Source organism: Nicotiana tabacum, chromosome 19 (genome assembly GCF_000715075.1).
Source record: "Nicotiana tabacum cultivar K326 chromosome 19, ASM71507v2, whole genome shotgun sequence".
Lineage (NCBI taxonomy): Eukaryota > Viridiplantae > Streptophyta > Magnoliopsida > Solanales > Solanaceae > Nicotiana > Nicotiana tabacum.
The window spans coordinates 148,066,346-148,092,962 of NC_134098.1; the positions used below are offsets into that span (position 1 = coordinate 148,066,346).

Genomic DNA, 26,617 nt, shown 5'->3' on the forward strand with positions numbered 1-26,617 from the left:
AAGTGGCCCACATTCACCCTCTGGCCAGTCATGAGGAAATATAACACGCACGTCCTCTCAATGCTAATAAGAGTGTCATGGTTGCAAGGTAGGATCCTAGTGAAGCGAGGATACTGGCTCACTATCCCCCTCGCGAAGCGAGCTCCAACACGAGCAATGGGGCGTGCGGCGCGAGGGTTTTCGTGAGATGCACCTCGATGTACCCCTTGCGAAGCGAGCTCCCACGAAAGATACAAACGTGACGACACAAGACTGGCCGCCTGGCCAAGCACGATGGGGACCTGGCGTCACGAGGTCTAGTGCCCGGTCCACTGGTACTGCCTACAAACATGTTAGTTCCTACAAACAAAAAGAAAAATTCTAGTTACGCTAAAAATAAACTATGAATTGGGTTGCCTCCCAACTAGTGCCTTAGTTAACATCACCGCATGACGAATACAACATTACAATGGGCTGCCTCCCTTGAAGCGCATGATTTAACGTCACGGCACGATGCAGATAATCGAACTTAAGGCTCTCTCAAAATTTTTGGCTCTTGCAAATGAGTCGATTATACTAATTTTTTCTCATCCATGCCCAACTAATGTTTCAACCTATGACCATTGACTCTAAACTTGCGAGAGCCATCTTATGATGTAATCTCTACGGCTCCGGTGGGATGAATCTCTAGCACACGGAATGGTCCTGGCCATCTTGGCTTCAATTTGACCGAAAACAACCTCAATCTCGAATTGAATAATAATACCACATCTCCCGGTTTAAAATTTTGCTCAAGAATGTTTTTGTCATGCACCAGTTTCATTCTTTTCTTATATAACCTTGTACTCTCAAAAGCATAGTAACAGAACTCATCAAGTTCATGCAGCTCTGTGACTCTACTAGTTCCAGCGGCCTCCAAATCCATATTTAACTGTCATAACGCCCAGAATGCTCTATGCTCTAACTCCGTCGGTAAGTGACATGCCTTTCCAAACACTAATTTATATGGTGACATACCAATCGGAGTTTTGAATGCAGTGCGGTAAGCCCATAGCACGTCATCCAATTTTCTCGCCCAATTAGTCCGAGTAGCATTTACAGTTTTGGTCAAAATACTCTTGATTTCTCTATTTGACACCTCCACTTGCCCACTTGTTTGTGGGTGATACGGAGTAGCAACTTTATGGTGAATGCCATATTTTTCCAATAACTTTGCAAAGGCTCGGTTGCAGAAGTGGGTGCCTCCAGCACTGATGATCGCTCTTGGAGTACCAACTCGGGTGAAGATGTTTTTTCTCAGGAAACCAATAACTGCCTTCGCATCATTTGTTGGAAGTGTCACGGCTTCTACCCATTTCGATACATAGTCCACCACTACAAGTATGTACTTGTTATTATATGAGCTGACAAATGGTCCCATAAAGTCGATTCCCCATACATTAAATATGTCCACCTCTTGAATTGAGTTCATGGGTATCTCATGTCGACGGGAAATATTCCTCGTCCGCTGGCACTCATCACAACTTTTCACCCAGAAGTGTACATCTTTAAACAACGTCGGCCAATAAAAGCCCGACTCCAACACTTTAGCAGTTGTCCTTACTCCTCCAAAATGACCTCCATACGGTGAATCATGACATGCCTGCAAAACAGAAGATTGGTCTATCTCGGGAATGCATCTCCGGATCATGTTATCAAGACAAATCCTAAACAAATATGGTTCATCCCAGAAATACATGCGACAATCACGAAAAAACTTTTTCTTTTGCACAGAAGACAAGTCATAGGAAACAATACCGCTTGCCAGGTAATTTGCAATATCCGCATACCATGGCGTAGTCTCAAGGCTCGTGACTAAAAGTTATTCATATGGGAAAGTCTCCATGATCTCTTCCACCTCAACCTTCTTTTCCGCTCCTTCAAACCTGGACGAATGATCAGCAACTTGGTTTTCTGTTCCCTTTCGGTCACGGATTTCCAAGTCGAACTCTTGTAGCAGTAGCACCCATCAAATTAGATGCGGATTTGACTCTTTTTTCTCAATTAGGTACCTGAGAGCAGCATGGTCAGTATAAACAATTACCTTCGAGTCTATCAGGTATGACCTGAATTTATCGAAAGCAAACACCACAGCTAGCATCTCTTTCTCAGTCACTGTGTAATTCAGTTAGGCGCCGCTCAAGGTTCTGCTTGCATAGTAGATCGGATGCATGACTTTATCTTTTCGCTGCCCAAGATCTGCTCCCACGGCATAGTCGCCTGCATCACACATCAGCTTGAAAGGTTGCCCCAATCGGGGACCATTATGATTGGTGCAGTCACCAGTTTCTTCTTCAACTCCTCAAATGCTATCATGCAGTCATCAGAAAAGACAAAAGGGTAATCTTTTTCAAGCAGTTTACACAAGGGTTAGCAATTTTGGAGAAATCTTTTATAAACTGTTTGTAGAAACCGGCGTGGCCAAGGAAGCTTCTTATTGCTTTGACGGAAGTGGGTGGTGGTAACTTTTCTATCACATTAACCTTTGCACGATCCATCTCAATGCCTTTACTTGACACTAGGTGCCCCAAGACTATCCTTTCATGTACCATGAAATGGCAATTTACCCAGTTAAGCACCAGATTAGTCTCCACACATATTTTCAGCACTCTTTTCAGATTCTTAAGGTAGTCATCGAACGAGTCTCCCACAACTGAGAAATCATCCATGAAGACTTCCATTATGTCTTCTACCATATCTGTAAAGATGGCCATCATGCACCTTTGGAATGTGGCGGATGCATTGTATAGGCCGAACGACATTTTTCGAAAAGCGTAGATGCCATATGGACAAGTGAATGACGTTTTCACTCTATCTTTTGGGGAAATAAAGATCTGATTGTATCCTAAGTATCCATCTAGAAAGCAGAAGTGGGACCTCCCAGTCAATCTATCTAACATCTGATCAATGAACGTCAGGGGAAAATGGTCTTTTCGGGTGGCTTTGTTCAATCTTCTGTAGTCCATTCAAATTCGCCATCCCGTGACTGTTCTTGTTGAGATCAGATCGTTGTTCTCATTTTGCACTATAGTCATTCCATCTTTCTTTGGCACGCATTGAACTGGGCTAACCCAGTTGTTGTCGGAGATGGGGAAAATGATTCCCGTATCTAACCACTTTATCACCTCTTTTTTCACGACTTCTTTCATGTTGGGGGTTCAGCCTTTTTTGATGTTCTCTGGAAGTTTTTTGCTCATCTTCCAGTAAAATCTTATGCATACAGAAGACCGGGCTGATACCCTTAATGTCTGCAATGGTCCAACCAATTGTAGTTTTGCACTATATTAATACATGCAAAAGTTGTTCTGCATGCATATCTAATAAACCAGATGAGATAATAACAGGTAAACTTGAGCTAGGTCCCAAAAAGCATTCCTGAGGTGAGGTGATAGCGGTTTCAGTTCCAACTGTGGTGGCTCTTCGATCGATGGCTTAGCTGTAGGAGTCTTTCTTTCTTCTAAGTGCAAAGACTCAAATTTGAGCTCTCTTTTCCAGAACCCTTGGCCTTTAAGAGCCAACACCCACTCCGCCATGTCCTCTCTATTTACTTCTTCTAAGTTCATGAGACAGGCTGCTAAGGGGTCTTAAGCATTCAAAGCCTCATCTTCCTCCTCCAAAATTACATCCTCAGCTTCTATCAGAGAGTAGTTAGCAAATTCACTTGGTCACCGCATAGACTTCTGCACATTTAACGTTATCTCGTCATCGTTCAGTCTCATTTTTAGCTCTCCAGTTTCACAATCAATTAGAGCTCTCCCGGTGGCCAATAATGGTCTTCCCAAAATTATGGGAATCTACTCGTCAACCCGGCAGTCCAACATCTGCTGGAAACACAAACTTTTCAACCTACACTAGTACATCATCAAGGATACCTGATGGCCTCTTCACTGTCCGGCCGGCTAACTGTAGTAACATGGATGTGGGTCTTGCTCTTCCAATGCCTAACCTTTTATAGATAGCCAAGGGCATCAAGTTTATGATTGCCCCTAAATCACACAATGCTTTAGCAAAAGCATAGCTGCCTATTGTGCATGGGATTGTGAAACTCCCTGGGTCTGACAACTTCTCAGCTATGGGTCTCGTCACAACAGCACTACAAGTCTAGGTTAGTGTAACAGTGGCCAAGTCTTGGAAGTCAAACTTGTGAGACATCAAATCCTTCATCATTTTGGCATACCGAGGCATCTCCCTCAAGGCGTCAATCAGTGGAATGTTCACCTGGATTTGCTTCAACATCTCCATGAATTTCTTATACTGCTCATCCTTCTGATATTTGGCCAATCTCTGTGGGAAGGGTGCTGGAGGTCGCTTCCTTTCTATGATTTGAGTTTGATATTGCTCGGGCACTGCTTCTACTGACATTTCTTACACTACCACAGTCTTTTCTGTGACCTCTTTTTCTTTGCTTGTGCTTTCTTATGCATGTTGTATCGTTACCTCAGTTAACCCTGTTGAATCATCTACCTCAATGGGTACTGGCACAAGTGTTTCAGTTGGTCGGCTTTCGCGAGCAATTTCTTGCTCTAGATCTAGATCTCTACAATTTCTTAAACTCACTACCATAAGATGCTTCGAGCCCTTGATCTTTTGGATCGACATGGGTGTCCGCAGGTAACATCCCTTGGGGACAATTATTCAGAGTCATCGATATCTGCCCTAGTTGAATCTCAATGCCTTTGATAGCTGAGTCGTGTGATACTACCTTTTCTTGCATCTGGTGGACCTTTTCTTCCATTTTCCCGCTGGCCCCAATGAGTTGTTGCAACATTCCTTTAATTTCAAACAACCCACCATCTTGTCACACTATCTGTTGTTGTTGAGGCTGTTGATAAGTTGGTTGCTGATTTTGCTGGTTGTATCCTTGTTGCCTTTGGTAAGGCACAACTTGACCCTGTGGTCGCATAGCCCCAGGATTGTTGCTATTATTGTATTGTTGTTGTGCTGGTCTATATTGTTGATTCTGCTGCCCCCAATTTTGACCACCTTGCCTCTGTCCTCCATAGTTGGCCACATAGTTCATATTTTCCTTATAGTTCTGGTTGTCACTTTCAGCACTCCACGAGCATACATATGTTAGTTAATGCATGGTGTACATAAGCCCCCATTAGTCACACCAACTATGTGTACCTGCTTCTAGCCTGATTTATCAATCTTTTTGGTGAGGATACACATTTGCATCATCAAAGTGGCCATATTCTCGACTATGGAGTTGTTTGGGTCCAAAGCTACTGAGTGAATGATAGGAGTGATTGTAGAGTCTCTTGTCATCCATCCTATGTTTTGAGCCATTTTATCAAGTAAGATCTTGCATTCTCTGAATGATTTGCACAAAAATGCTCCACCTGCTGAAGCATCAACATTGGCCTTCAAGTTGTCTGTCAATCCCATGTAGAACCTTTTCCCCAACATCTGATCTGGAATGCCATGATGTGGACACTTAACCAGCATACCTTTGAACCTCTCCCACGTTTCTTGTAGTATTTCGGTTGGTTTCTGCCTGAAGCTCAATATCTCATCAACTTGTTTGGCAGTCTTATTGGGTGGGTAGAACTTGTTCAAAACTTACTTGACTAATGCCTCCCAAGTAGTGATGGAGTTTATGGGGAGTAAATTGAGCCAAGTCTGAGCCTCTCCCGTCACCGAGAATGGAAACAACAATAGCCTTATTGCTTCCGGTGTCACATTTGGTTGCCTTTGCATGACACATATCGACAGGAAATTTTTCAGATGCTGCTGAGGATCTTCAATGTAAGACCCTGAGAACAGTCCCTTGTTCTGCAATAAATGTAGCATGCTGTTTGTGATTTGAAATGATTCCGCTTGTATCTTAGGGACTACAATTGTAGTTTCCAGATTTTCAGTGGTGGGTTATGCCCAATCATATAAGGCTGCTTCTGGCACAAGAGGCGCCACACCCTAATTGTTCGGGTCATTCGTATTATTTCTGTTGTTTGGGTTTTCTATTACGTCATTCATGTCTAGTTCGATTCGTTTTGTTGAGTTCTGTTACTGTTTGTCCTTCTTGTTTGCACGATTAACCGAATTGAAAACTTTCTCAGGATCTGATAATGCTACGAACAATTCACCAGTTCTTGAGGAGTTTCTAAGCATGCACATGTAACACCCAAGACTACAAACGTTAGAATTTCAATGTATTTAGTTTAAAATGAAGAAAATTGACTACACTAAGAATTCTACCACTTCTTTTAGCTGCAATTAATAACACCGTTAAATCCCCGAAAACGGCGCCAAAATTTGATCACGCCCAACTATGCCTTATAAAAAGGACTAAGCGATCGTTGAAAATATAATCCGGTTAACAAGTCCGGAGTCGAATCCCACAGGGAATTAACCTACTAAGCACAGCTACTAGACTCGCACAAATTCACGTAATCAATCTTCAGAAATATTAAATAACGAATTAGATGCTTACTAACTAAAGATCAAGTAATGAAAATGCAGGAATTAATAACTAACGAAGAACAGGTTGTAGATAAGACTTGGAATGATCTAAGGTTATGATTTCCCCTAATGTCGAAATCCTTTCCGCCACGTTTCTTATAAATTTGCCTAAGTTTTCACTACCGATCATGAGCACTTTGAGCGTCGTAATTCTCTTCCGAGTAACTACCACATTTTACTAGACATATTCTTCCGAACTATGCTAGCTGGCACTAAGTCACGGCTCACTCAGATCGCACCAAGGTTTCGTTATTCCTAATCCCACCTTTAAACCCTCTGTATTGATCCCTCACATACGTTAGGAGTGATGTTGTTCAACAACTACCTAAATACGTATTCTCTTCCAAGCAATACACACTAAATAGGCACAGTCGATTGAGAGCTCTTCAATCAACCACAAAATAAACGTAGTTGAACAAATAGAGAAAAAGCTACGGCAAATCTATATTAAACGTAATAGGAAAATCATCCTCCAATAGGTTCCATCAAAACCCTAGATTAGAATTTTAGCTACTCATATTCATAGTAACAATTTCCCAAGTATTTTTCATAAACAAATTATAAAGAAAAGATGAAAGAATGTAGAACTCAATGATTCTTTCCTCCAAAAGTTGTTCCACGAGCTATTCTTGCCTCCGGTCGCAAAACTCCCTCAAAAGTGGTGTTTAATGACTATTTATATGTGTAGGAAAAGACCTAAACAACATAGCCCAAGTCCAAGTCCAACAAGGAGACGAAATAGGCTTTTACAATCCGTATCAGGCTCGCTACGGACCTCGCCCCGCGAGGCAAAACACGAGCTTCACCTCGCCTCAGACTGTGTTGCGCAAGCCCTGCCACATGCTCAACCTCGCTCTAACCCTTGCGTCGCGCGCTTCAACACGAGCTAAAGATCTCGCCTGGCCTGCTCTAACGCGAACCACTGGGCTTGCTTCGCCTGCTGCTTTATTTTCCATCTGCTCAATTCTTTCTTTCTTCTTTCCTATTATTTTCGAGCATGATTTACACTTTAAATATTCACTTTGCTCCAATTTCATCTCCAATGTACCTATACATAAAATAGACTCAATTAAGCGCAAATATAGTATAGTTTAGCATTAAAGCACCTAAAATGTAAGGTAAGTAATGCACTAAAAATATAAAATTATAGCCAACCTCACTACCCAACACTTAAACGTTGCTCTTCCTCGAGCAAACAAACTACACTTTATAGACACGACCTTTTTAAGCAATTCTCTTAACTTGTCACACCAAGAATCTTTAACATATACTAAGCACAAAGGTGTAACATCTTCACCTCATGATTTGACTCACAAGTACCATGCATTATTCACAACTCACTCACTTACTCTAACATAGAGGTCAATGACATTACCTTTCCATCATGAATCACGTGCCCTCACACAAAAAAGGAGATTAGTTCCACACACAGTAAATTTTAAGAACGTAGGAACTCAAGATAGGAAAAATTCACTCGCTCTCAGAAATAACATTCATATGCCACAATAGATGCACCATAGGTTTGCCCGTAGTGTAATACTCTACTAATCGAGCTCATTCAGTCTAGGATCAAGTAGGACTTTAATTGGTTGTAATATAGGCTGCGGGTCGGGTAGGATACATTTAATTTGGATATAAGAGTGACTACACCTCCCTAAGCACTTTACTACATATACTTTAACACTCAAGCAAATACTTATGTCAAACCAAAACCCCACCTTCACATCATTGTATATTACCCCATACTTCTTTAAGCACAATTGCATCACTAGCCACCACCTTCAAGAAATATGTTTTATACGATACAACTATATTTTTTTTCTTCAATCCAAGTGGCTTTTATTTATATATTTTTTTCTAAAACGGTGCACCTTTCTCCTTATTTCATTTGTTCCACTCAAAAGCCGAACCACCACCCCACACTTTAATTTTAACATAATTCATAACAATTCAAGTGCTCATGAGAGGCGGTAAGGTTCAAATAGATGGTTAATTCAAACAAAGGGGTAAGTCTTGTAATGTGATTACCAAAGAAATAGGATTATAGGCTCAAAGAGGTTAACTACGTTACATAACATTTAGGCGGGTAAACTATACATATTTGGCTCAACAAAGAAACATCTATATCACTTCCCAGACTGAATGACACTACTATTTCGCTTTGCAAACACACAGGGCAAGATCTAGACATCAACTGCAATGTACATAACACACACAAACCTCTCACACACATGGCTTATAACTCATTCAGGATTGGTTTTATCACGACACTCTAGTCAAAGCAGTTAAGCAAATTTAAGAATATACGATTTAAGGTACTTATACTAAAGTCAGAAACTGAGCCTAAGTATTACAACCAGAGTACTCATTATTCTCAAGGCATAACAAAGTCAAGAGATATTATTTCAATTCAATTCATAGCACAATGGTTCCTACTCCTAAAAATAATTAAAACTAACTACACCCGATTCAAACAAAACCCTTGAAAAAGAACCGCGACACAAAGAAAAAACAAGGGGGAATTACTACACTACCTATAAAGAAAATCTTTTTTTTTCTTTAGACTTAATTCCCTCAAGAATATTGTCTAGGAGATCCATCGTCGGGAAGAGTCCAATTTTTTCTACTTTTTTTTCAATAGCTAAGACGACACTAAATAAATAAATAAATAAAACAAGACTAATATTTACAAGTTCCCACCCCACCCTTATTTCATGCACTATCCTCATTACATACACAAACTGACAAAATAAGAGGAAAACAAAAACACAAGTAGGGTGTATGAAAACTCCCAGATCAAGCCTCGTCATCGCCTTCATCCTCGAAGGCTACCCACTCCTCATCCTCCGCTTCCTCTTCATCATCATCATCATCCGACTGCTCCGGCTCGGCCTCGAACTACTCTGGTGTGTTGACATCCTCATCCTCTGGGAGTTTGTAGCCATCACCAAGCCCAACCAGCTGCTGAGCATGAGCATTGAATGGGAAACGCTTCTCCAAGATGGACCTCTCCTCTGTAGTGGCCGGCCGTCCCCCAATACGAAGCTGCAAATCCATCATCCCATATAAATGGGCCATAAACTTGTCATTGCGAGCATTGCGCTCGGCACCTGTCATTGATGGCATATCATTCTCCTCCTTAACCCGGACGTTTATAATGTCCATTAGTCGTAGGGGCTGATCAATGATGTGATCGAAAGTTATCTCCTCCTCAACCTATTCTTGTCTCAAGTACTGAGTTAACTTGTTTGCAAAGGGCATTCGATCAATTCTCTTGCTAGTTCTCACTAGAGTCATCTGGTAGCGGATCAAGTGGCCAACATTCACCCTCTGGCCAGTCATGCGGAAATATAACACGCACGTCCTCTCACGGCTAATAAGAGTGTCATGGTTGCGAGGTAGGAGTCACGTTTTAATCAATTTCAACCACACTTGAGCCTCTACCCTCATTTTCTTCTTAGGGAATTTCCTATGGCAAATTGTTTTCTTGTACCGAACCCAAGCTGCCACAGAATTGAAACCACAAAGAGTGTGTCTCAGTTCTCGATATGTAGGACGGGCAATGAAGTAGTCCAAGGGTTCCCGGGGAACATCTGGCGCACCTAAGAAATTGCATATTACCGATGCTAAAAAATCGATCAACCTTCCCCTAATAAGCATCACCTGCTCAGGATTATTTGGATCAAAACCGACATAAAACTCCCGAACCAGATTGACATTGATATCCTCGGTGTTTTGAAACACATAACTCAACCCCATATCATGAATACCTCTCCAGATTGCTTGGTACTTGGCTTGTAGGCGACGCTCCTGAACAGCTGATTCCGGATGTATATGTCGTGGCCGACAACGCTTGTACCAGTCCTTGACATGTAGGGGTATGCTCTTGATTCCAAATTCCCGTTGTCCCTGAGGTTGTGGATGAGTGGCTGCTATAGCTGCCACTGCTTGCAGTCCTTCAACCTGACTTGAAGTGGCTTCCCCCTTTTTTTTCTTTTTCGATGGAGGCGCGGAAGGAGCCTTAGCCTTGGACGGAGCAGTGGTTGTGCCCTTGCATTTACTAGTGTCCTTCCTTAGAGGCATGTTCGTACCTACACAGGTGAGAATTAGTCAGTTTAAGACGCATTGCAACATTTCAAAATATGGTCTTGCGACCCTACACTAAAGAGTTCATCACATGATGTTCAACAATTTTCGAGGTTACTCAGACTTCACCTCGTTATTTTAGCATGAGAATCAAGCAATGACACAAGGATATTTTCTCCAATTTCGAAGTATCAGGCTACCGGTGAGCCACCCTACACTTAAATTTTTAAAGTGGTGCATGGCGACATAGCACTAGTATTACAATCCCGGAGACTCGGGCTCCAATGGGGACAAAGAATGCCTTTGAGGCATTTTGACAAACACTTAACATGCACTAGTGCCACGGGAGTGCTTGTAGGGATGAGGGATTGCCTCACCCTCCCAAATCGACTTGGAAATTCTGTGCTACCACTTTTGCACACAATAACAACACCATTCCTATGGGGTTTATGGGTTTGGGACACACAAATACATTGTTACTATGAAGAACAACTCCAAATTTTTTATCTGATTTCATGAATTTACCCAATTCGAAATTGTCAAAGAATGGAGGTAGAATCCATACCTTAGATGTTTAGGAGGAGGGATTGCCCTTGAATTGATGTTGCAAGTGAAGGAAGGAGTAGCAGAATGTTTGTCTTCAATGGGTTTGTGAGGGAGGGGTTTTTGGAAGTGTGTCTTGAGGTGTGAGTGTGTGAGATTGTTATGAGGCAGTGTAGTTGAGGCGTTTAGTTTAGGTTTTAAGGTAAGGGGTAAAAAGAAATAAAACAAAAGAAATTAAAAGAAAATAAAAAAAATACTTACCTGGCGATGCGAGGGTACTGGCTCGCTATCCCCCTCGCAAAGTGAGCTGCAACGCGAGCTATGGGGTGTGCGGCGCGAGGGTTGTCGCGAGATGCACCTCGATGTACCGCTTGCGAAGCGAGCTCCCACGCGAGATACAAACCTGGCGACGCGAGACTTGCCATCTAGCCAAGCGCGCTGGGGACATGGTGTCACGAGGTCTAGTGCCCAGTCCACTGGTACTGCCTACAAACATGTTAGTGCCTACAAACAAAAAGAAAAATTCTAGTTACGCCAAAAATAAACTATGAATTGGGTTGCCTCCCAACGAGCGCCTTAGTTAACATCACGGCATGACGAATAAAACATTACAATGGGTTGCCTCCCTTGAAGCGCCTGATTTAATGTCGCGGCACGATACAGATAATCAAACTTAAGGCTTGCTCAAAAATTTTGGCTCATGCAAATGAGTCGCTGATAATACTTTCGTCTCATCCATGCCCAACTAATGTTTCAACCTATACGGCTCCGGTGGGATGAATCTCTAGCACACAGTATGGTCCTGACCATCTTGACTTCAATTTAACTGGAAACAACCTCAATCTCGAATTGAATAATAATACCACATCTCCCGGTTTAAAATTTTGCTCAAGAATGTTTTTGTCATGCACCAGTTTCATTCATTCCTTATATAACCGTATACTCTCAAAAGCATGGTAACGGAACTCGTCAAGTTCATGCAGCTCTGTGACTCTACTAGTTCCAACGGCCTCCAAGTCCAGATTTAATTGTCGTAACACCCAGAAGGCTCTATGCTCTAACTCCGCCGGTAAGTGACATGCCTTTCCAAACACCAATTTATACGGTGACATATCAATTGGAGTTTTGAATGCAGTGCGGTAAGCCCATAGCGCGTCATCCAATTTTCTCGCCCAATCAGTCCGAGTAGCATTTGAAGTTTTGGTCAAAATATGCTTGATTTCTATATTTGACACCTCCACTTGCCCACTTGTTTGTGGGTGATACGGAGTAGCAGCTTTATGGCGAACGCCATATTTCTCCAATAACTTTGCAAAGGCTCGGTTGCAGAAGTGGGTGCCTCCATCACTGATGATCGTTCTTGGAGTACCAAATCGGGTGAAGATATTATTTCTCAGGAAACCAACCAATAACATACTTGGAGTCCACCGCTACAAGTATGTACTTGCTATTATATGAGCTGACAAATGGTCCCATAAAATCGATTCCCCATACATCGAATACGTCCACCTCTTGAATTGGGTTCATGTGTATCTCATGTCGACAAACAATATTCCCCGTCCGTTGACACTCATCATAACTTTTCACCTAGAAGTGTGCATCTTTAAACAACGTCGGCCAATAAAAGCCCGACTCCAACACTTTAGCAGTTGTCCTTACTCCTCCAAAATGACCTCCATACGGCGAAGCATGACATGCCTGCAAAACAGAAGATTGGTCTATCTCGGGAATGCATCTCCGGATCATGTTATCAAGAAAAATCCTAAACAAATATGGTTCATCCCAGAAATATATGCGACAATCACGAAAAAACTTTTTCTTTTGCACAGAAGACAAGTCATAGGGAATAATACCGCTTGCCAGGTAATTTGCAATATCCGCATACCATGGCGTAGCCTCAAGGCTCGTGGCTAAAAGTTGTTCATATGGGAATGTCTCCATGATATCTTCCACCTCAACCTTTTTTTCCGCTCCTTCAAGCCTGGACAAATGATCAGCAACTTGGTTTTCTGTTCCCTTTCGGTCACGAATTTCCAAGTCGAACTCTTGTAGCAGTAGCACTCATCGAATTAGGCGCGGCTTTGACTCCTTTTTCTCAATTAGGTACCTGAGGGCAGCATGGTCAGTGTAAACAATTACCTTCGATCCTATCAGGTATGACCTGTATTTATCAAAAGCGAACACCATAACTAGCATCTCTTTCTCTGTCACTATGTAATTCAGTTGGGCGCCGCTCAAGGTTCTACTTGCATAGTAGATCGGGTGCATGGCTTTATCTTTATTACTGCCCAAGAACTACTCCCACGGCATAGTCGCTTGCATCACACATCAGCTCGAAAGGTTGCCCCAGTTTGGGCCACTATGATTGGTGCAGTCACCAGTTTCTTCTTCAACTCCTCAAACGCTACCATGCAGTCATCAGAAAACACAAAAGGGTGATTTTTTCAAGCAGTTTACATAAGGGGTTAGCAATTTTGGAGAAATCTTTTATAAACCGTTTGTAGAAACTGGTGTGGCCAAGGAAGATTCTTATTGCTTTGACAGAAGTGGGTGGTGGTAACTTTTTTATCACATCAACCTTTGCACGATCCACCTCAATGCCTTTACTTGACACTAGGTGCCCCAAAACTATCCTTTCATGTACCATGAAATGGCACTTTTTCCAGTTAAGCACTAGATTAGTCTCCACACATATTTTCAGCACTCTTTTCAGATTCTTAAGGCAGTCATCGAACGAGTCTCCCACAACTGAGAAATCATCCATGAAGACTTCCATTATGTCTTCTACCATATCTGTAAAGATGGCCATCATGCACCTTTGGAATGTGGCGGATGCATTGCATAGGCCGAACGGCATTTTTCGGAAAGCGTAGACGCCACATGGACAAGTGAATGACGTTTTCACTCTATCTTTTGGGGAAATAAAGATCTGATTGTATCCCAAGTATCCATCTAGAAATCAGAAGTGGGACCTCCCAGTCAATCTATCTAACATCTGATCAATGAACGTCAGGGGAAAATGGACTTTTCGGGTGGCCTTGTTCAAGATCAGCTCGTTGTTCTGATTTTGCACTATAGTCATTCCATCTTTCTTTGGCACACATTGAACTAGGCTAACCCAGTTGTTGTCGGAGATGGGGAAAATGATTCCCGCATCTAACCACTCTATCACCTCCTTTTCCACGACTTCTTTCATGTTGGGGTTCAGCCTTCTTTGATGTTCTCTGGAAGTTTTGTCCCCATCTTCCAGTAAAAGCTTATGCATACAGAAGATCGGGTTGATACCCTTAATGTCTGCAATGGTCCAACCAATTGCAGTTTTTGCACTATATTAATACCTTCAAAAGATGCTATGCCTGCACATCTAACAAACCAGATGTGATAATAATATGTAAACTTGAGTTAGATCCCAAGAAAGTATACCCGAGTTGAGGTGGTAGCGGTTTCAGTTCCAACTGTGGTGGCTCTTCGATCGATGGCTTAGCAGTAAGAGTCTTTCTTTCTTCTAAGTGCAAAGACTCAAATTTGAGCTCTCTTTTCTAGAACCCTTGGCCTTCAAGAGTCAACACCCACTCCGCCATGTCCTCTCTATTTACTTCTTTCAAGTTCATGAGACAGGCTGCTAGGGGGTCTTTAGCGTTCAGAGCCTCATCTTCCTCCTCCAAAATTACATCCTCAGCTTCTATCAGAGAGCAGATAGCAAATTCACTTGGTCTCCGCATAGACTTCTGCACATTGAACGTTATCTCTTCATCGTTCAGTCTCATTTTTAGCTCTCCAGTTTCACAATCAATTAGAGCTCTCCGGTGGCCAAGAATGGTCTTCCCAAAATTATGGGAATCTACTCGTCAACCCGGCAGTCCAAAATGACAAAATCTGCTGGAAACACAAACTTTCCAACCTACACTAGTACATCAACACGGATACCTGATGGCCTCTTCAATGTCCGGTCGGCTAACTATAGTAACATGGATATGGGTCTTGCTCTTCCAATGCCTAACCTTTTATAGATAGCCAAGGGCATCAAGTTTATGCTTGCCCCTAAATCACACAATGCTTTAGCAAAAGCATAGCTGCCTATTGTGCATGGGATTGTGAAACTCCCCGGGTCGGACAACTTCTCAATTATGGGTCTCGTCATAACATCACTACAGGTCTAGGTTAGTGTAACAGTGGCCAAGTCTTGGAAGTCGAACTTGCGAGACATCAAATCCTTCATCATTTAGGCATACCCAGGCATCTCCCTCAAGGCGTCAATCAGTGGAATGTTCACCTGGATTTGTTTCAACATCTCCATGAATTTCTTATACTGCTCATCCTTCCGATATTTGGCCAATCTATGTGGGAAGGGTGTTGGAGGTCGCTTCCTTCCTGTGATTTGAGTTTGATCTTGCTCGAGCACTGCTTCTACTGTCATTTCTTGCACTACCTCAGTCTCCTTCGCAACCTCTTTTTCTTGGCTTGTGCTCTCTTGTGCATGTTGTATCGTTACCTCAGTTAAACCTGTTGAATCATCTATCTCAATGGGTACTGGCACAAGTGTTTCATTTGTTCGGCTTTCGCGAGCAATTTCTTGCTCTAGATCTAGATCTCTACCATTTTATCAACTCACCACCATAAGTTGCTTCGGGCCCTTGCTCTTTTGGATCGACATGGGTGTTCGCAGGTAACGTCCCTTAGGGACGATTATTCAAAGCCATCGATATCTGCCCTAGTTGAACCTCAATGCCTTTGATAGATGAGTCCTGCGATACAACCTTTTCTTGCATTTGTTGGGCCTTTTCATCCATTTGGTAAAGCACAACTTGACCCTGTGGTCGCATAGCCCCAGGATTATTGCTATTATTGTACTGCTGTTGTGCTGGTCTATATTGCTGATTCTGCTGCCCCCAATTCTGACCACCTTGCCTCTGTCCTCCATAGTTTTCACATAGTTCATATTTTCCTTATAGTTCTGGTTGTCACTTTCAGCACTCCACGAGCATACATATGTTAGTTAATGCATGGTGTACATAAGCCCCCATTAGTAACATCAACTATATGTACATGCTTCTGGCCTGATTCATCAATCTTTTTGGTGAGGATACTCATTTGCATCATCAGAGTGGCCATATTCTCGGCTATGGAGTTGTTTGGGTCCAAAGCTACTGAGTGAATGATAGGAGTGTTTGTAAAGTCTCTTGTCATCCATCCTGAGTTTTGAGCCATTTTATCAAGTAAGATCTTGCATTCTCTGAATGATTTGCTCAAAAATTCTCCACCTGCTGAAGCATCAACATTGGCCTTCAAGCTGTCTGCCAATCCCATGTAGAACCTTTCCCCCAACATTTAATCTGGAATGCCATGATGTGGTTACTTAACCAGCATTCCTTTGAATCTCTCCTACGTTTCTTGCAGTGTTTCAGTTGGTTTCTGCCTGAAGCTCAATATCTCATCAACTTGTTTGGCAGTCTTATTGGGTGGGTAGAACTTGTTCAAAAATTACTTGACTAATTCCTCCCACGTAGTGATGGAGTTTATTGGGAGTGAATTGAGCCAAGTCTGAGCCTCTCCCGTCACCGAGAATGGAAACAACAATAGCCTTATTGCTTCCGGTGTCACATTTGGTTGCCTTTGCGTGACACATATCGATAGGAAATTTGTCAGTTGTTGCTGAGGATCTTCAATGTAAGACCCTGAGAACAGTGCCTTGTTCTGCAACAAATGTAGCATGTTATTTGTGATTTGAAATGATTCCGCTTGTATCTTAGGGACAACAATTGTGGTTGCCAGATTTTCAGTGGTGGATTGTGCCCAATCATACAAGGCTGCTTCGTTGTTGTTTGGGTTTTCTATTACGTCATCCATGTCTAGTTCGATTCGTTCTGTTGAGTTCTATTGCTGTTTATCCTTCTTGTTTGCACGATTCAACGAATTGAAAACTTTCTCAGGATCTGATAATGCTTTGAACAATTCACCAATTCTTGAGGAGTTTCTAGGCATGCACCTGTAATACCCAAGACTACAAACCTTAGAATTTCAATGGATTTAGTTTAAAATGAAGAAAATTGACTACACTAAGAATTCTAACACTTCTTTTAGCTGCAATTAATAACACCGTTAAATCCTCGGAAATAGAGCCAAAATTTGATCACTCCCAACTATGCCTTATAAAAAGGACTAAGTAGTCGTTGCAAATATAATCTGGTTAATAAGTCCGGAGTCGAATCCCATAGGGAATTAACCTACTAAGCACAGCTACTAGACTCGCACAAATTCACGTAATCAATCTTCAGAAATATTCTTGCCTCTGGTCGCAAAACTCCCTGAAAAGTGGTGTTTAATGACTATTTATATGTATAGGAAAAGACCTAAATGACATAGCCCAAGTCCAACAAGGAGACGAAATAGGCTTTTAAAATCCGGATCAGGCTCTCTACGAACTTCGCCTCGCGAGGCAAAACGCGAGCTTCATCTCGCCTCAGACTGTGCGGCGCAAGCCCTGCCGCACGCTCAACCTCGCCATAACCCTTGCTTTGCGTGCTTCAACACGAGCTAAAGAGCTCGCCTCGTCTGCTCTAACGCGAGCCACTAGGCTTGCTTCGCCTGCTGCTTCATTTTCCATCTGCTCAATTCTTTCTTTCTTCTTTCCTATTGTTTTCGAGCATGATTTACACTTTAAATATTCACTTTGCTCCAATTTCATCTCCAATGTACCTACACATAAAATAGACTCAATTAAGTACAATATAGTATAGTTTAGCATTAAAGCACCTAAAATATAAGGTAAATAATGCACTAAAAATATGGAATTATAGCCAAACATCAGAGGACTACCTAGGCCATAAAGTTTTTATGTTTTACAATAAATTGCCGTTTGGGCCTAACAACTTATTAAGAGTTTGCAAAATTTACAAAAAATGTGAAGAAAAAACTAGATTCCGGAATTTAAAGCCCATGAATTTATGATGGGTTCTTTGATTATCTTATGTGATGAAAAAGAAAAAAAGATTTACCATTGTAAGTGACATTTGAATGTGAAAATTAGGGTCTTTTGACGAACATTTTCGAAAAATGACAGCTCCAATGATAAATGTAAAATGAAGAAGATGATAAAAATATAGAAAAGAACCAAAACTGCCCCTAGACTAAAAAATGTAGTGGCAGCGTGGTTGCTATGGCGGAAAGGGGATAGTGGCAGCTATGATGGTGGTAGAATTGAAAAGATGGAGAGGTTAATTTTTTGACAATCAAGAGCTTGGCCATTTTTTTTAAGGTGGGTCGGATTTTTGGGTTGAGTAAAAAATGGATTAAGGGTGAGTTTATTTAATTGGGGTCATGGTTGAAAATTGAACGAATAAAAAGTTACCACTTATAATTTAAGTAAATTTTTTTTTATTTGGCATTGACCATTAGTCGCAGGGGCATAAGTGAGTTAGAAAGATAATGGTGGGGATATTTTTGGCTCAATAGGTGGACGGAAGACATATTTGTACCAAATCGAATAGTGTGAGGGTAGTTTTGGACCTTTTACGTATATTGAAATGAGTTATTGATTGAACTCACTCAAAGTGTAACTTAATTTTGTTGCAACAGTCAAAGCATTCAAAATTGCTCCCTTTGAAGTGGCGTGGCACCATATGTTCTTTAATAAAAATTAATTATTTTTTTATTAAGCACGTTTTGTTGAATTGATTTCAGTTTTTTTATTCAAAATGTAGAGTATGATTGAAATATCTTACTATAACTAGATCCTTCTGTTATATACGTGGCAAAGCATGAGTGTTCATTCGGAAATAAAATTTGAAAAACAGGAGTAAGCGATGGTGTGAATCTTTTGATTATGCTTTATCTTTGCTTAATTCTCTCCTTCCAAACCATAATTATTCATCATAAGGATTTTTTTCACTTATTGGATTTTGAATGTTCTAAGTATTTTTTTGCTTTCCACCTGGTATTCGGTGTCTTATTATAGAGACTAATCCGAATTCACATCATATAAATGCTTATTAAAGAAGAAATCGTTTTTTGTCTCCACTGAAATTTTTTCAACTAAGGATGAAATGATCGTATTCATTTTCCACCGCAACGTAACCCGTGTTGATAATCTGTTCTAAGTATTCATATTAGTTTACATCAACGTTATAGTATAATCAATAGAAAGGCATGCAGGGTGTGTAATTTATTGCTTGTAGAATTACCGCAAAAGAACAATATTGGGAGTCAAACACACATATCTACATGTGTGTTAAATCCTTTTTGTTGCATTGAGCTGGTATGAATTCTGGTACAAATTATTATATAACATGATGTTTGGTAAAAGTATTTTATATTATCACAGGCTGAAGAATCCAAGAACTTCATATCAATACGTGGCAATTTCATAGCATCCTCTTCTTTTATAAATGTTACTATTACTTGTAAACACATGCAGTTCATTACTCAAGAAAGGTAAAAGTATCACTTTATTCTGAGGGGAAAAAAAAAGAAGATAGGTGTAGTATGCATGATTGATCTCTCTTCTTTACTATATACAATATTGTTTATCCGAAAAATCGGATAACGTTGGATTTATGTATGGTTCTAAGGATATGCGATACAATTTGATATAAATCGTGTAGAGAAATAGAAATATGTGTATTCTTGACTATGAGAATGAGAATAGTGAGTAAAAAGAATGAATAAGATAAAGTAAAACAAGCACAAGGGGATATCTTTCAATTTGAGAAGTGATCTTTTGTTATAGTGTGTCCAGCTTACTTACAATCCATGTCCCTCTTATAGTAAAGGGATCCTACTTTATATACAATACAAAATACGTAGTGGAGAGCCCATGATGTATTATCTTTTTCTCGATTTCCGCCAAGATTCTCTCCCATAATGCGGTTGCAACGGTCCTAGTCTGCGAGCTCGATACTGGCTCGAGCTCGGTATTGGATCGAGCCTTCGGTCTTGGTCCGATCTGACATTTTCATCGATCCTCACCATAACGTATGTGATAGCTGTCCCTTCGGTTCGATTTTACCGAGGCATTTAATGTGTCAGACGGTGGTCGACCACCTCTGATATTGAACCGTCACTGCTTCAATCTATAAATAGCCTTTTCTTCCACCATTCATCATTTTTACGTCTTCAATCTTCCAAATTTTTCAAGTTCCTTTTCGTCTTTTCTGAGTTTTCTGTCTGTAAACCTGTGAGTTTTACTGCAAATTCTTCCTTAGAACACCAAATACTTCCATTCTTTGTTTACGAAATTTTAAATGGCAAAAACGTCTACAATTATTCCGCAAAAAGAGAGTGCTTCTTCATCTCGACCTACTGGTGGCGAGGATGTGGAAGAGCCCCGCCCTGAGGAATTCGTTCCGGTTGGGTGTTCGACCGTAGGTGATTTTAAAATTGAAAAGCCTTCTCCGAGACCGGGTCGGTGTGAGCCGATGTCGAGGTACCAATGTTCAATCACCGAAAAAGTTCTCGAATAAGTCATACAAGAATGCAACTGGGATAATAAACTCGTAGTAATCCCATTGCCTGATGAATCAATTACTACCTACGTCGAAGGGTTCTTAAGTGTTTATATTTATCCTTTCATCCTCGCAATCTATAAGGAGTTGGACGATGAGAAAAACATGAAAGTTGTAGTACTTTGTATCTAGTTTGCAGAACTTTAAACCGTTTGGCAGTTGGAGTTGAGTACAAGAAGTTATGATTGATACACTACAGGCTGTCGAGGAAGGGTTTGATGTTTTCAACATAAGCATGTAATGATCCAAAAGTCCATTTTTAGTTCTAGAGATCGAAATTTGATTTTGAGACTTTCGACATTTTGATAATGAATAATAGGAGTGATCTGGAAAGTTTGGTCTAATTTCATCAAGTCGCAATTGAGTTTTAAGCGCGAAATATGAGTTAATTGTTTAACGAGCGAAATTGGTATCACATTGAGCAAATGAGCTCCGAACTGAGTTTCGATTGAACGAATGGGTTCGTAGTTTTATTTGTGACTCATAGGAACAAGAATCGTCGAATTCCGAGTTCGTATGATGGAGTTAGAGCCTTTTTAGTAAAATAAAACTGCTGGTGTAAATAGTCCAGGTGTGCACCTTTAGCGACCAGATGTGACACTTTTAGCGACGGGATTGGACTTTTAGCGACCGGAATAGTGTTTTTGGGGCAGAAACTTAAGGACCAAAAATGATCATTTCCTTCATTTCGTTTTGGAGTTTTGGAGCACGGTTCTTGGGCGATTTTGAGGATTTCTTCAAGACTTCAACTTGGGTAAGTGTCCTATATCCAAATGTGATTATATTTCATAAATCCATGGTCATATTCATCATTTATTTCGGATTTAAATGGAAGAAATCAAGATTTTTGCAAAATCTTCCAAAAACAAAAATTTAAGATTTGGAGGTCGAGTTGTTATCGGATTTTGGTAAAATTGGTATGGGTGGACTCGTAATTGAATGGGTTGTCAGATTTTGTAAGTTTCGCCGGATTCTGAGATGTGGGCCCCACTGGCAAATTTTGAGCTAATTTCGGATTTTAATGAAAATGTAATATTTTCTTATGAAATTTATAACTATAATTTTTGTTGACTGTATCGAATTAATTATGACTAGATACGAGTCGATCGGAGTCGGAAATTCGAGGAAAAAGCATAATACTTGGTTAAATTGGAGCAAGTCGAGGTAAGTGACTTGTCTAACCTTGTGTGGGGAAAATTTTCCCTAGGATTGGTATTGATGTGATTATTGAAATGTGTTGAAAGTCGTGTGCACGAGGTGACGAGTGTGTACACGGGTTAAATTGCGAAAGATTATATTTTTAAATTGTGTAGATCACTGTTGCGCATTTATTAAATTATTTTATCTTGTTATATTCTTCATCATTGATGTGAGATATATACTTCAATTTGTTTGATCTTTTCTTACTAATTGTTTTACCTGTTTAGTTAAAACTTGGTTTCTTTTATTCTGTGCATTATTTGAAGGTTGATTTTTTTTAAATTAAATATTATTAATATGAAGTATTTGATATTTTTAAACTTGATATTGAAGCAACGTAGTAAAGATTTTGAAATATTATTTTCCTAAATTATTTACTCCTGAATATTTTTATACTCATTGTGAGGGAGCCGTGAGCTCTTTATTGTGGAAAACTATTATTGATGATTTATTTTGGCATGAGCCGTGAGCTCTTTATTATGGAAAAATATTGTTGTTGAATTATTTTGGCAAGTTAAATTATTTGAGCACTTGAGGTGCAAATTGTGATATATTGTGATATTGATACGCATGCAGTGGTATAAGGTCTGGGTGTTGAAACGCATGCGGTGAGATAAGGGTGGCTTGATACGCGTGGCTAGTAGGGGAACTACTAGAAGTCATGCGGTGTGATAAGGGTGGCTAAAACGCGGGATGCTATTTCGGGAAAAAATATTTTCTTTAAATAAATTGTGAAGGCTCCCGCGGTGATATAAGGAAATGAGATATTGTGAATTTATTTATGATTTGGGACTACGAGGCGGTACCTCGGGAGTGCCCTTGTTGATATTGATTTATGGCCATAGTTATTTTCGATTAATTGTTGTGATTTTCATAAAGTTGAAGGAAATTCTGTTTTGATTCCACGAGATATTATTTGTAATTATTTGATGTCATTAAATGTGACATACTATTTGATTCATTTTCAATGTTATTTTATTTTACTACATTGATAAATATTTTACCATGCCATTATTATATTCCAGTAGGGCCTCACCTGACCTCGTCACTACTCTACCGAGGTTAGGCTTGGCACTTACTGGGTACCGCTGTGGTGTACTCATACTACGCTTCTGCACATCTTTTTGTGCAGATCCAGGTATATTTTACCAGCCTAGACGTCAGTGAGTTACCTGCGCACGGAGACTTCGAGGTATATCTGCCAGCGTCCGCAGACTCCGGAGTCCCCTTCTATCATTTTATGTTGCTTCCTTATATTTTATTTAGACCTTGACATATAGAGACATTGAGAATAAATTCTTAGAAGCTTGTGACTTATTTCTACCGAGTTTTGGGAGTTAAAATTGTTTGAATTGTAGTTTATTTATTTAAGATATTTATTATTATTCCGCATTGATAGGCTTACCTAGTCTTAGAGACTAGGTGCCATCACGACATCCTACGGAGGGAATTTGGGGTCGTGACAGGTTGCTTATGAACTTGCTTTGCCACCTAGTTTCTCAGGTGCTCATCCGGTGTTCCATGTATCCATTCTTCGAAAGTATGTCGGGGATCCGTCTCATATTCTGGATTTCAGTACAGTACCGCTGGACGGTAATTTGACTTATGACGTGGAACCGGTGGCTATTTTAGACCGGCAGGTTAGAAAGCTGAGGTCAAAAAGCATAGCATCAATGAAGGTGCAGTGGAGAGGCCAGCCAGCCGGAGAAGCCACTTGGGAGATTGAGCAGGAGATGCAGAGCAAATATCCACACTTATTTGAGACTGCGGGTATTGTTCTAAACCCGTTCGAGGACGAACGTTTGTTTAAGAGGGGGAGAATGTAACGAACCGGCCGGTCGTTTTGAGTATTACAACCCCGCTCCCCTATTTACTACTCAATTTATGCTTTATAGTTATTTTATGACTTATCGGGTTAGTGAGTTCGGGTCCGGAAGGAATTCAGAGTGAAATAAGACACTTAGTCTCATAATTAAATATTTAAGTTAGAAAAGTGGATCGGATTTGGACTTATGTGTAAACGACCTCGGATTTGAATTTTTATGATTCCAATAGCTCCGTATGGTGATTTTGGGCTTAGGAGCGTGTTTGAAATATTATTTGAAGGTCCGTAGTGGAATTAGGCTTGAAATGCCGAAAGTTTAATTTTTGGGAAGTTTGATCGGGGGGTTGATTGTTTTGATATCGGGGTCGAAATCCGATTCTGAAAATTTGAGTAACTCTGTTATGTCATTTATGACTTGTGCGCAAAATTTGAGGTAAATCGGGCGTGATTTGGTAGGTTCCGAAGTCGTTTGTAGAAATTAGAAATTTCAAAGTTCATTAGGCTTGAATTGGGGTGTAATTCATGGTTTTAGCGTTGTTTGAGGTGATTTTAGGGTTCGACTAAGTCTGTATGATGTTTTAGGACTTGTTGGTATATTTGATTGAGGTCCCGAGGGGCTCAGGGTGAGTTTTGGATGGTTAACGAATCATTTTTGGCCTTGGTGAGATTGATGATATTTGCTGCTGCATTTTTCTGATTTTCTCTTTCGTGTTCGCGAGTGGGCCCTCGCGTTCGCGAAGAGTGTTTTCTGAGTGTGAGATTTTGTTCATCGCGTCCGCGAAGGGGATGACGCAAACGCGAAGGTATGTATGTGTGTGCATCGCGAGCGGGTGAGAGGTGTCGCATTCGCGAAGGGTTAAATTTGTGGGCAGTCGAGTTGTGCTTCGCGAACGCGGGGGACCTATCGCGTTCGCGAAAAAGAGAGGTTTGGACAGAGAGTTTAAGTTCTAAAAATGGGACTTCGTCCCAATTTGTGCTTGAGAAGAGGCGATTTTTGGGAGTTTTTCAGGGAAAACAACGGGGTAAGTGTTCTTAACTCAATATTGGTTAAATTACCCGAATCCATGATTGTTTTTATCATTGAATTGGTGAATTAAGTTGGAAAAGTTTGAAAACCCTCTTAGTTTAAATTGAAGATTTGAGGGTCAAGTTGGGGTCGGATTTTGATAAAATTGGTATGATTAGACTCGGGGTTGAATGGGCTTCCGGATTTTGTTACTTTTGTCGAGTTCCAAGACGTGGGCCCCACAGGCAATTTTTGAGCTAAAATTCGGATTTTTATGGAAAATTAGCATTTTCTTATGTAATTAATTCCAATAAATTTTATTGACTGAAACGAATTATTTGTGACTAGATTCGAGGCATTCGGAGGCCGATTTGCGAGGCAAAGGCGTAGCAGAGTAAAGAATTTCACGTTCTGAGGTAAATAACAGTTTTAAATATGGTCGTGAGGGTATTAAGCCCCGGAATATTATGTCATGTGATTATTTTGGAGGTGACGCACATGCTAGGTGACGGGCGTGTGGGCGTGCACCGAGGGGATTGTGACTCGGTCCGTCCCGTGAAACTGTAAAGTTGAATAATTTGTTGTTAAGCTATATGCTCTCTATGTGTTGAAGACATTTGACTATAAATAATGTTAGAAATCATGCTTAGGCTATGTGATAGTACTGTTGGGACCCATAGAGGGCACGTACTTATTGAATCAATTGCTAATTTGTATCTTGTGCTCAATCATGATTTTACATGCGTATCTTACCTCAGTCTTTCTTGATATTTATTGATGCATTATGTTATCTTTGTTTGGGATGATCTTTGTAATTTCTGAGAGCCCGAGAGACTAGAGAGGTTGAGGACTGAAAAAGGCTGAGGGCCTGTCGGTGAGGTAAGGATATTATGACACGTGAGTTGTCCGTGCAGGATATAATAGCACGTGAGTTGTCCGTGCAGATTATGGCGCTTGGGCTGTAGGAGCCCCTCCGGAGCCTGTACACCCCCCAGTGAGCACGGGTACCCATTCAGTGTGAGTGCTGAGGGCTGAGAGCCGAATGATAAGTGGAGTGACTTTTGCCTGAGAGGTTGTACTTGCTTTGCATTTGTTATTGCACTTGATTGCTATCTGTCATTGTTGTGAAATCTCTAAAAAAAAATTATATATCCGGATTACATGAAATTGAATTGTATAAAAATTGTTTTGACTTAAACTGTCGGATTTGAAAGCATGTCTATTCTTTTCTGGAATTACTGAAAGTGAACTGTAACTGTGTAGTTCGTCATTATCTTCAGTTCCTTGGTTATTATTGTTACTTGCTGAGTTGTTTGTACTCATACTACACCCTGTACTTTCTGTGCAGATCCAGGTGTTCCCGGACATAGCGGGTGTTGATCATTTCGCGCAGTTGATTTTCAGGAGATTCCGAGGTAGCTGTCGTGTTTCGCAGACCTTGTCTCTCTTTCCCTATCTCATTGTTTACTATATTTTGGTCTTAGACTATTATAGACCTTAAGTTCCAGATTTGAATCCATATTAGATGCTCATGTACTCAGTGACACCAGGTTTTAGGGAGTGTTCGTGTCAATATTTACGGGATTTTGTATTGTATTAAATTATTATATTTTCAAAATTAAGAGAAACTATGGTTTATAGAGATTATTGGCTTGCCTAGTATCGAGATAGGCGTCATCACGATAGGTTGGGATTTTGGGGTCGTGACAATATTATTATAAAAGCATAAATACAATATTAATATACCAAAATAAACCAAAAATATTAAACAGAAGAACTCACAGGGAAAGGACATAACTGCAATATAAATGTGTGAGAAAAAGAAAAAGTGATTTGTAAAAGTCAATACCACTAATGATTCTACATACATAAAGATCTAAAAGTGAAATATCATATCAATTTTTTACACTTTGAAAATAAAATCTATGGTGGATAAAATTATAGTTAAGATTAAATATTCAAAACAAGAGATGAACT

The 26,617-nt window shown here is 40.5% G+C and overlaps 1 protein-coding gene and 1 non-coding gene across 2 annotated transcripts; one reads left to right on the forward strand and one right to left on the reverse strand.

Moving 5' to 3' along the window:
* The first annotated feature begins 5,437 nt into the window (after nt 1–5,437).
* LOC142173951 (small nucleolar RNA R71) lies at nt 5,438–5,544 on the forward strand. The gene has a single exon (XR_012703316.1). It is a non-coding gene; the product is annotated as a small nucleolar RNA R71 (small nucleolar RNA).
* An 11,046-nt stretch (nt 5,545–16,590) lies between these two features.
* Nucleotides 16,591–16,956, reverse strand: LOC142173777 (uncharacterized). The gene has a single exon (XM_075239426.1). It carries the CDS (start codon nt 16,954–16,956, stop codon nt 16,591–16,593), a length of 366 nt encoding a protein of 121 aa, XP_075095527.1.
* Between the last annotated feature and the right edge of the window lie 9,661 nt (nt 16,957–26,617).

What these genes read in the sequence shown, in the direction of transcription:
- LOC142173777 (XM_075239426.1), bottom strand. Translation starts at nt 16,956, where the DNA reads ATGGATGACGTAATAGAAAACCCAAACAACAACGAAGCAGCCTTGTAT.